This window comes from Callospermophilus lateralis, chromosome 11, assembly GCF_048772815.1.
Source record: "Callospermophilus lateralis isolate mCalLat2 chromosome 11, mCalLat2.hap1, whole genome shotgun sequence".
In the NCBI taxonomy this organism is placed as follows: Eukaryota; Metazoa; Chordata; class Mammalia; order Rodentia; family Sciuridae; genus Callospermophilus; species Callospermophilus lateralis.
This window is the reverse complement of record NC_135315.1, coordinates 6,485,535-6,497,255: the sequence shown is the minus strand read 5'-3', so window position 1 is coordinate 6,497,255 and position 11,721 is coordinate 6,485,535. Positions and strand designations below refer to the sequence as shown.

The 11,721-nt window shown below is 47.2% G+C and overlaps 1 protein-coding gene across 1 annotated transcript; it reads right to left on the bottom strand.

Moving 5' to 3' along the window:
• Positions 1-1,512: 1,512 nt before the first annotated feature.
• Positions 1,513-10,283, bottom strand: LOC143409919 (CMRF35-like molecule 2). Its single transcript, XM_076870501.2, has 4 exons — positions 10,213-10,283; positions 2,950-3,297; positions 2,405-2,510; positions 1,513-1,687 (listed from the first exon to the last, which is right to left on the bottom strand). The coding sequence occupies exons 1-4, from the start codon at positions 10,250-10,252 to the stop codon at positions 1,513-1,515; spliced, it is 669 nt and encodes a 222-aa protein (XP_076726616.2). The 5' UTR covers positions 10,253-10,283.
• Between the last annotated feature and the right edge of the window lie 1,438 nt (positions 10,284-11,721).

Below are 11,721 nucleotides of genomic sequence, written 5' to 3'. Positions count from 1 at the left end.
ACCCAGTTCACCCTTCTCTGGGCTCCAGTGCTCTGGACACATGCCTTCCTCCCCGGCCCTCACACTCCACCGGCTCTCCTCTCTAGCTTCCTGCAAGACCCTCTGCCTGGTGACTCCGGTCACACACAGAAACGTGAGCTCTGCATCCCCAGGCCTGCTGCTGACCAGCCCACACCTGGAGCCTGCCACACCTCCAGATGCCCCACGTTGGCTAAGTAAGCTCTCCTAGAGGACACCCACCATCTCCTCTGGTTCTGGCCAAGCCCACCCAACTGTTCTCAATAAAAGCTTAAGGGCGGAGGGTGCCGCTCAGTGGTCCACGAGGCCCTGGGTTCAATCCCAGCACCTCAAAAAATAAATAAATGAAAATAAAAACCTAGGCCAGAGTCGAGCCTCTGCCCCGTGACAGGCTCCACCTTAGCTCCAGGTCAGCTCACCTTGGACACAGCTCACCGAGAAAACCACAGGGGACAGCACCCTTCTGCGGACAGGTCTCCCAGGGGCCACGGTTCCCATGATGGCTGCCTCTACCCGGCTTTCACTCACGCTGTCCTCTGGATGCGTCCCCTCTCTGGAAACTGGCATCACTAGTTCAGGGCAGGAGTGGCCTGGGGGAGGGAGAGGACTGGCCCAGAGCAGGGAGTGAGAGGAGATGGTGACGCTGGGGCAGACAGTGGAATCCCCTCGCCAGCCACACGGGGAGCAACTGAGGCGTTCAGCCAGCGGCGCCTCCTCCTGGGCTCGGTCCCAGGTGGCAGAGTGTCTCCTCACCCCCCAGCCTGCACCCTGCCTGTGAAAAGCTGCCCACCCCGGGGGAGGGACTGACTGCTGACAGGTGGTCTCAGGCAGATGGACTCTTGGCAGATGGACGGAGCAGAGGAGACCCCCAGGATCAGGAGTGGCGTTAGGGGAAGCCACCGCCTCCTCCTCCCACTGCTGCTCCAACCCGTCCCATGGAGCCACGCAGCCGTGACCAGCCTAGGCAGATGTGCTGAGCCCGACCCCTGGCTCCCTGGACATAGGGACCGAGCGAGGCTTAAAGCCCAGGGAGACCCAAAAGCCCCAGAAGAGGGGAAGGAATGCTGAGTGTGCAGGAAAGAGGGGAGCTGCCTGAGCAGGACCCGGGGCCCTGGGTCGTCCCAGGAGAGGGGCTGGAGCCCCGTGAGCGCAAAGGCTGAGCGACGAGGCTCCTCAGGGAGCCTCCCATCTGTAGGAAGGAGGCGACTCTCCCCTGGGGAAACTGACCTCAGATGCTTCTGTGCACGAGCAGGAAAGTCCCAGAGAATTCTTGGCCTCGGGAAGTGGGCATGAGCCGGGAGGAGAAAAGAGGACCCCCAAAACAGGGGCCCAGGGGAGTTTCACTCCCTCTTCCATGCTGAGGACTCCAAAGAAGACCCTCCAAGACCCAGGCCCTCCTTACAGAAGTCCCTACAGAAGCTGGCGACTGCTGCCTCCCCGCCCTGGAGTCCAGAGTCAGAAGTCCTTCTCGTACCGTCCAAAGGAGCTTCGTCCTTACGCAGGGCATTTCTGGGGTGGCGCACTGTAGAGGTTCTGAACAAGCAGCCTCTGTCCACCCCCAGGGGCCCTCTGAGGCCTGTTCACCCAGAGGACAGCACTGAGCATGCTCAGGAGCAGGGGCACCTTCAAGAAGACGAGAAGCAGGAAGTGGACACTGCTGAGCAGGGACCTGTGGGGGACATGGGAACAAGACATGAGCTGCCTCCTGCAGGGGAAGCCCCAGGACCTTTCCCTCCCCACCTCTCCCTGTGCCTGATTTTAGAGCCTAAATAATTCAGAACTCAACAGAGAACGGACCCAGGGAGCACCTCTGTGGCCCCTTCACCTCTCCCTCAAGGGGGCCTCACGGAGGAGAGATGACGGAGAGGACAGAGAAGAGGCCCCGGGAGCCCCAGGGCCACCCTCTCTGTCCCTTCTGCATGCCAACTCCTTGAAACCAATCCTCACTCTCACTTCAAAGTCCTTGTCCCTTGTCCCTCCCTTCAGGGTCTGATGGCAGCAGCGCAGCCCTTCCCGGGGATCTCTGGGAGAAGAGGGAAAACAGACTGAAACTCCAGCCTGAAGCCGCCTGTCTCCCCAGACCCCAGAGGCAGCTCCTGGGGGCAAGAGGCCCAGCTGAGCAAAGACCTTCGGAAGGGCCACAGGTCCGGACCCTGAGGGGGAGGAGGGTGTGGGAGGGACCAGGGGCTGTCCGGCCACCCAAGCCAGCCTCTGGCCTGTGTCTGCAGCCTCCCCCACTCAGCCTCAGAGAATGTGAGCCCTGAGACCAGAGTTGGAGGAAAGACAGCGGCGGTGAGGCTGGCTGGACAGGGCATGACTCCCGTCTGGTCCCCCCGAGCCCAGGGCTGCTGGCTCCCTTCCCCTGTCTCCAGGGCTGGGCCCTTACCAGGGGTCGGGGGCCAGCACGTCCTCGATGCTGTCGTTCTGCCCACTGCTCACTCTCAGCAAAGCAGATGTGATGGGCGCTGTGGTCACCCAGGGGGTGGGAGTGGCTGCCGGAGACAAAGTCACACATCAGGCACTGCTCTGTCCCCAGCCTGCGCTAAGCCCCTGGTTAGATCTGATACTGCACAGAACCAGCCACTCAGAGGAGATCAAGAGGTTCCCTGAAGCCAAAGCCAGGCCCCCTCCTGGGTGGAGCCCCTCGGGGACCAAAGGAGCCCCTTAGCAGACCTGGCCAGAGAGTCACCTCTAATGAGTGCCAGGTCTTCCCATCCTGGTCTGACCTGCCAGGAGGAGGCAGGGGTCTCTCACGGTCCACCCAGCTTGACGAGAGGGAGTGTGGAGGAAGGCGGCTCCACGTCTCTCCCTGCCCACACCCAGGCTCCTCCCAACACCCCTGAGGCTCAGGACAAGGCAGGACTCAGAGACACTCTTCACTGTAGCACCCGCCCTTGTGCCCACAGCTCCATTGCTGGAGCCAGTGCTCACCTGGGCTAACATACACCTGGACTTGGAAGGAGGGGTCACGTGAAAATATATCCAGGATCCATATTGTCTGGATTTTGCACCAATATGATCCAGCATCGTCTTCACTGAAGTTCTCTATGGTCACTGTTATGGTGAGGTCATCAGCAGAGTCTCTGATGGACACGCGGCCATTCCTCTCTACTTTCTCTCCTCCTTTGGTCTCCACAATACTGTGACAATCGGTGTCATGTTGTCCTCTGCACCAGTATTTGCTATATCCCTTGTATGCCCGCTCATAGTGACACTGCAGGCTCAGAGAGCTTCCCACAGTGCCGGTCACAGAGTCAGGGCCCCACAGAGACAAACAGCCTGGAAGACACAAGCCAGAGTCTCAGGTCTCCACCAGGTGGTCCTGTCAGCTGTCTGCCCAAAGCTGGGGGCGAGAGTTCCTGGAGAGATGTGAAAGGTTCCTGGAAGAAGGACCTGGAGGGACATTGGGCAGCCAAAGGGCCCAGAGACTGAGGCCAGGAAGCCTGTCCCCTGTGAGAACAGCACCCTGAGTGACCAAGTGGACCCTGCTCATGGGGATTGAAGCTGAAGGTGAGAACAGAGAGAACAAACGTCTGGCCCCATCCCTTGTCCTGCAGACTGTATCAGGCATGAGATTTGGTCTTCCGTCTCTGTATTCTAGAATCTTCTGCAACTCAATCCTATTCTTTCAAAGTATAGCCCCTGAGGGTGACTCAGGATGGTGGATTAGAGTGGGGCTGCATCCCTAGTGATTCCACGGCTCAGGAGTCAAGCAGCCGGAGTCCTGTTCCTCAGCAAGGTGGAATTTCACTAAAATTCAACTGGAGAATCAGAGTGTCTTAGAGACTCAGAAATGTGGGTGCATTAAACAAAGAAGAGAGGATACATTGAAGCTGAGCCAGTTGTGGCAGCAGAGGAGGGGACAGGGATGTTTCAGCTGAGAGGAGAAACAATCCAGAGAGAAACAGATTTGGTACAGAAAAACCTGAGGTCAGAAAGACAGTGTGATCTCAGCTGATCCAGAGGCTACACTGTGCTCTGGAGCTTTGAAAAGTGCTCTCTGATGGGGTTATTTGGTTTTTGGTGCTTAGCTTTTTGAGTTCTTTATATACCCTTGAGATTAGTGCCCTATCTGATGTGTGAAGGGTAAAGATTTGCTCCCAGGATGTAGGCTCTCTTTTCACCTCACAGAGGCCATATTTTTTTTTTCTTTTGCTGAGAAAAAAACTTTTTAGTTTGATTCCATCCCATTTATCGATTCTTGGTTTTAATTCTTACACTTTAGGAGTCTTATTAAGGAGTTGGGGCCTAATCCCACATGATGAAGATTAGGGTCTACTTTTTCTTCTATTAGACACAGGATCTCTGGTTTAATTCCTAGGTCCTTTGTGCATGGTGAGAGGTCTTGGAATGATGTGTTTCAAGTCCTGAGAGAAAATAAGTGTCAACCAAGACTGCTCTATCTATCAAAGTTATACTTCAAAATTTAGGGAGAAATTAAAAACCTTCTAAGACAAGCAGTAACTTAGAGAATTCATGATATGTAAACAGAGCTTACTTAATGAAATACTACAGATAGAAAAACAAACCCTAGAGCTCACAAATGAAGAAATCTCATTTAAAGAGCAGCTAAGCAAATGAGAAACAGGACCAAATTAACCATTATAAATAAATCCAAATGGCAGGGATGAGTAACCATCTCTGCAAAAACACTGAAAATAAATGATCAACTCTCCCATTTTAAGACAAGCGCTGGCAGAATGGACTAAAAATCAAGACCCAACTATGTGTTGTTTATAAGAGATGCACCTCTCAGGCAAAGACAGCCACAGGTTGAAAATGAAAGTGAAAATGGAAATTGATATATGCTGTCAATGGAACCCCAAAACAAGGAGGAGTAGCTACTCTCATATATGTCAAAGCAGACTTCAAACCAAAATTAATCAGAAGAGATAAGGTCATTTCCTATTGGCAGGGAAAAAATCTAACAAGAAGATGTAACAAGAGTAAATATTTATGACCTGAATGTGGGTACAATTAATTACATAAAGGAGACGCTACTCAAATTAAAGTCTCAGACCCCAATACTACACTACTGGGTGACTTCAACACACTTCTCTGATCATTAGATAGGCCATCCAGATATAAACTCAGTAAAACTCTTTGTACCTGAAAAATATTATAATCAATGTACTTAGCATACATATATTGAATATTTCATCCAAAAACAACTGAATTCACTTTCTTCTCAGTGGCTTATGGAACCTTCTCCAAAATAGACCATATTTTAGGCCATAAAGCAACTCTTAGCAAATACAAAAAAAGATCAATATAATTCCTTGCATCTTATCAGATCATAATGGAATGAAATTATAAATCAACATGGCAAAACTCTACAGAAACTATGTAAACACAGAGATTGAACAATACACTTTTGAATGATGAATGATGATAGGAGAAATCAAGGGAGAAATTTTTTTTAAATCTTTTTTAAAATTTTTTTTAATATTTATTTTTTAGTTGTAGTTGGATACAATACCTTTATTTCACTTATTTATTTTTATGTGGTGCTGAAGATCCAACCCAGGGCCTCACACGTGCGAGGTTAGTACTCTACCGCCAAGCCACAACCCCAGCCCAAAATTTAAAAATTCTTAGACTCAAATGGGAATAGTGATACAACATATCGGAACCCTTGGGACACTATGAAAGCAGTTCTAAGAGGAAAGTTTATAGCTGAGAGCCTACATAAGAAAATCAGAAAGAACCCAAATAAACACCTTAATGATGAAATCTCAAGGCCCTTGGAAAAGAAGAACAAATCAATTCTGAAGCCAGTAGAAGAATGGAGGTGATTAAAATCAGAGCTGAAATCAATAAAAATGAGAATAAAAAACCATACAAAGGATCAATTAAACAATGAGCTGGTTGGTTCTTTGAAAAAATAAGCAAGATTCATAAGCCTTTAGCCAAATTAACCAAAAGAAAAAGAGAAAAAAATACAAATTAATAAAACCAGAGATGAAAAAAGAGAAATCACTACAGACATCACAGAAATCCTGCAGATCTTTATGAACCAATTTGAAAATTTATTCTCCAATATAATCTGGAAAACCTAGAAGAAATGGACACATTTCTAAGCAAATGCTATCTGCAAAACTGAAATCAAGAGGACAGAGAAAACCTAAACAGACCGGTAACTAGCATTGAAATAAAAGCAGTAATAAAAAGCCTTCAACAAAGAAAAGCCCAGCACCAGATGGATTTTCAGCTGAATTCTACCAAATCTTGAAGAAGAACTAATGCCAATAATCCTCGGATTATTCCATGAAATAGAAAAGAATGAAACACTTCCAAATTCATTCTACGAAGCCAGTATAACACTCATACCAAAACCAGATAAGGACTCATCACAGAAAGAAAACTGTGGACCAATATTCCCCGGCAAACTCAGATGCAAAAATACTTAATAAAATATTAGCAAATTATATTCAACAGCATATGAAGAAGATTGCACACCATGACCAAGTGGGTTTTATTTCGGAGATGCAAGGATGGTTTAATATATGCAAATCAATAAATGTAATCCATCACATAAACAGAATTAAGGATAAAATCATTTAGTCATCGATAGATGCAGAGCAAGCCTTTGACAAATCAGCCCCCATTCATGATCAAAACACTGAAGAGACTAGGGATAGAAGGAACCTACCTCACTATTATAAAGGCTCTGTATGAGAAACCCAAAGCTGACCTCATAGTAAATGGAGAAAAACTGAGAGCATTCCTTTTAAAATCTGAGAAAAGGCAAGGATGTCCTCCCTCACCACTCCTATATAATATAGAGCTAGAGCAATAATACAGAGCAATTAGGAAACAGAAGGAAATAAAAGGGATAAAAATAGAAAAGGAAGAAGTCAAATTATCATTCTTTGCAGATGATACGATCCTATACATAGAAGAGCCAAAAAAAAAAAAAAAAAAAAAAAAACAAAAAACTCCACCAAAAGACTGTTAGAGCTAATAAACAAATTTGGCAAAGGAGCAGGTTACAAAATCAATATACAAAAAAAATCATTAGCTTTCCTATACACCAACAGGATAACAATTTGATTCACAACAGCCTCAAAAAAATAAAATACTTAGGAATAAGTCCAACCAATGGGGTGAAAGACCTCTACAATGAAAACAATAAAATATTGAAGAAGAAAATTGCAGAAGACCTCAGAATATGGGAAAGCCTCCCATGTTGATGGATAGGCAGAGCTGATATCACTTTAAATGGTCATACTACCAAAAACAGTTGGCAGATTCAATGCAATCCCCACCAGACATCAATGACATTCTTCAGAGAACTAGAAAAAAACAGTCCTAAAAATTAATTTGGAAGAATAAAAGATCCAGAATAGCCAAAACAATTCTAGGACAAAAAGGCAATCCTGGAGGGATCACAAGAGCTGACGTAACTGAGCTGTGGTAACAAAAAACTGCAGAGTCCTGGCCTAAAACAGATCCATAGACCAAGAGTGAAGGACAGAAGACACTGAGACAACCCCACACCTCTACAGTCATACAATCCTTGGCAAAGACGCCAAAAACACACTGGAGAAGAGGTAGCCCTTTGATCAGATGGTGCTGGGGAAACTGGTTATCCACATGTCCCTGCACAAAAATTAACTCAAAATGAATCAAAGACTGAAACTATGCAACTCCTAGAAGAAAACAGGGCCAACACTCTAGTTTTCAGGCACAGGAAACAACTTTCTCACTAGGACCCCTAAAGCTCAGGAAATTATGTCAAGAATTAATAAATGGGATAGGATCAAATTAAAAAGTTTCTGCACAGCAAAAAAAAGCAATTAGGAATGTGAAGAGAGGACCTATAGAGTGGGAGAAAATCTTGCTAGCTACTCTCTGACAGATAACTAATATCTAGAATATGTAAAGAGCTCAAAAAACTTTACACCAAAAAATCAAATTTTTAATAAATGGGCAAAGGCATTAAACAACACTTCTCTAAAGAAGAAATGCAAATGGTCAAGAAATATATATAAATATTAAACATCATTAGCAATTAGGGAAATGCAATTCAAAACTACACTGAGATTTCATCTCACTCCAGGGAGAACGACAGTCACCAAGAATATAAATGGTAATAAACCTGGAGAGGATGTAGAGAGAAAGAAACACAGCTACATCCCTCCTCAGAATTTATCCTGAGGAACTGAAGTCATCTTACTGCAGGGATACATGTATACCATGTTTAGAGCAACATAATTCACAATAGTGGGACCAGCCTAGGTGTCCACCAGTGGATGAATGGATAAAGAGAATGTGGTGTATACACACAATGGAGTTTTATTCAGCCATAAAGAAAAATGAAAATATGGCATTTGTCAGTAAATGGATGGAACTGGAGACCATTATGTTAAGTGAAATAAGTCAGAGATCATATGCTTTCTCTCATATGCAGAAGCCAGAGAGGAAAAAGGAAAAGAAAGGTGGGGGTGGAGCTCATGAAATCAAAGGAATGACCAGTAGAGAAAAGGCACCGTGGGGTGGGAGGAAGGGAGGGAGGGGGAAGTGCGGGGTAAATACTGGCCAAATCACATTGTTACATTGTGTGTTCTGTGCATGTATGAATATACAACAACAAATCCCATCATCACATGTGGGTATAATGTACCAATAAAAAATGTTAGGAAAAGTACATAGAACCATCAACATGCTGGGCTTAGTCTATTAAGCAGTGAGTATTAAATGGTTATCCAACTGCACTCATACATAATAGTAATACAGATAAAATAGGAACTCATTTCTAGTTTGATCTCCCACCATTTCTTATTTGACTCATGGGGTTAGTCATAAGAGGGCTGTTTTATTATGTAAATACAGAAATTTCAAATATAAAATAAAAAAAAGCAAAATCATCTTAATTTAAAATTTTACTTCAAAAATAATCAAAGTGTAACTTCTGGTTTCCTCTTCCCTTCATGAGTCCTTGAGGAAGGAATAATAAACCTCTGGTTATAATCCTAACTGCTCTCCAGGAAGCACCAACGTGTGGGAAGAAGGGCTGGGTCCAGAGGAGGCCCTGGTAGGTTTCTTTAGACTGAGATGGGGCATGGGCATCTCCACCCTCACAGCCTTGGCACCTGGGTGTCAGCTGTCACCATGCATTCAGGGGAACAAGGGACGCTGCCCTCTATAACCAAGTGGGATGGTTTGGGACCTGGAAGGAAAGCAGGGATTTGAATCTGGGATGCAAAATGTGAGATGCTGATGTGGAAGGAATGACAGAGGAGGAGTGGCTGCCGGGGCGGAGGGCTGTGAGCCCGGGAGGGGAGGCTCAGCCGAGCTCCACCACTTGAGCAAGCTCAGAAACAGCAGGATCCTGGTCTGAATTTGAGTATGTGTGAGCGCACACATGGTATGCCTGTGTGTGTGTGTGTGTGTGTGTGTGTGTGTGAGAGAGAGAGAGAGAGAGAGAGAGAGAGAGAGAGAGAGAGAGAAACAGGAGTTAAGCTGTGCGTCCACAGTTACCACCTTCCTTTTTGCTCCCTGAGCCAAAGCAAAGTGGCTCCTGGCCCCCCACCTTCTACGCTCCCACCATCTCTCTGCGGTCCTGATATGAGTGAGAACCTTGTGTGCCCTGGACCCTGCGCTGTGGGGAAATTCTCACTTCCACACCCATGTTGTCCCCCAAGGACTCCACTGCCACCTGCCCCCCAAGACTGGAGGACCAGTGAACCCCCACCTGGCACCAGTGCCTTCCTAGAGGCAGTTTATTCCCAGCATGCCTCCTTCCAGCCCCAGACAGAGCTCAGCATCCCACTTCCCCACAGTGGGAATCTACCAAGGGGCAAATCATATGTCACAGCCATCGCATGTGCAGCTTCTGAAAGGAGCCTGCCTGGAGGGCTTGGGGTCCTCCCATCCAGGCTCACAGCCAGCCCCTTCAGAGCCAATTGCGTCCTGAGACTCCACTCTCTCCACTCAAGAAGATTCCAGAAGCAGATGAGCAGCCAGACCAAAGAGAAGCTTCCAGGCTCCTCTGGCTTGGAAAATCTTGAATTCCATAAAATGTCACATACGTAAGAGCTGGCAGGGGCCCTCTGCTCCTGGGAAGAGGCTTCCTTCTCTTCCACTTCCCTGCTCACAAGCCTCTCTCTCTCTCTCTCTCTCTCTCTCTCTCTCTCTCTCTCTCTCACACACACACACACACACACACATACACACACACAGTCCACTCACCTGGGAGGCAGAGGAGGAGCAGAGCTGGGGACAGCCACATGGCCCTGTCTCCCTGGCTGTTGTCCCCAGCAAATCTGGGTCCTCTCTAGAATCCAGATACGTGAACAGCCCAGGGCACCACCCCTGCTCCTTCCAATTCCCTCTGTGCTTCTCTTTCTCGCCTACTTCCTTTTTAATCTCCCAGCTTCTTGCTAATCTGATAAAAGGGGAAGAGGGCCAAGGGGCACTTCAGAGAATGAACCAAGGGCAGAGAGGGAATCTGCTGCGCTGTCCTTCACGTAGGGAGCCTCCTGGAAAGTCGACTGCAATCTGTGAACCTCCGACCCAGGAGACCCTGTCTCCCTGTCAGAGTGCTTGCCTCACATGCGTGAGGCGCCGGGTTGGATCCTCAGCACCCATAAAAATAGGTAAATAAATTAAAGATATTATGTCCATCTACAACTAAAAAAAAAATTTTAAAAGATACTCTTAGGGCTGGGGATGTGGCTGGGCTGGGGATGTGGCTGGGCTGGGGATGTGGCTCAAGCGGTAGCGCGTTCGCCTGGCATGCACACAGCAATGGGTTTGATCCTCAGCACCACATACAAATAAAGATGTTGTGTCTGCCGAAAACTAAAAAATAAATATATATAAAAAATTCTCTCTCTCTCTCTCTCTCTCTCAAAAAAAAAAAAGATACTCTTAAATTTGCCAATTCATAGAGATTTCTGCCAAGAATAGGGAAAAGGTCCCATCTCCCAAGGACATAAACTGGAGGACCTTGTCCCTCCAAGTGCCTCTGTCTGCAGGAAGGAGTCTGTGGGTTCATGGGATTTACCAATTTTTCTTTTAGGGTTTTAGCATTTTTCTTTTTATTTATATAACTGTTTATGTTTGGGGCATTTCTGTTTTCAGTTTTTGCAATTCCACTTGGGTTTTTTACATTCTAATGATTTAGATCTTGAACTCTTTGTACTTGGATTTCAAGGTCTGAGAGCACCACAGTAGTATCTTGGAGACTGCTATCAACAAGGACAGATTTACCAGCAGATTTACTGCTCCTCGCCGTCTCAGAGAAGTCCCGATGGTTCTGTGTGGGGACAAGTGTGTGGAGTACTGCATACATGGCATACGTTAAGGGCATCTGAGTGGCAGGCCACAACCCTCGTGCTAGGCACCTGAGCAGCAAACCGCTTACCCCATAGGCACAGCCCTGGGCGTGAGGCCATGTGGTGCAGTCCCTGCGCTTGCTCCATGGCCACTCCTCGAGTGGTCGCTGCAAGGACAGTTAGCCAGAAGTTGTACTGGTGGCTGCCTGTAATCTGCCGAGCTACTGCCTGAGTGTATGTACATGGTAACTGCACAATAAAATCAGACCTGCTTCCTGCTTGGTCTCCAGAGGTCTTGATTAGTGACTCTGCAGCCACACTCTCCTCCACCCTATTCTGTGGACCTCCTCACTGGACAAGAGAGAGCCCACACAGCTGGCCCCCAAGCAGGGACCTGAGGTAAGCCTATAAGGCAGGGTGT

Bases quoted from the DNA above. Each gene is read 5' to 3' on its own strand.
- LOC143409919 (XM_076870501.2), bottom strand. From the start codon at position 10,252: ATGTGGCTGTCCCCAGCTCTGCTCCTCCTCTGCCTCCCAG. The intron at 2,511-2,949 runs GTGAGCACTGGC...TGTCTCCGGCAG, and splicing joins CCAGGTGTATGTTAGCCCAG to CCACTCCCACCCCCTGGGTG. The intron at 1,688-2,404 runs GTAAGGGCCCAG...TGTCCCCCACAG, and splicing joins GTGCTGGCCCCCGACCCCTG to GTCCCTGCTCAGCAGTGTCC.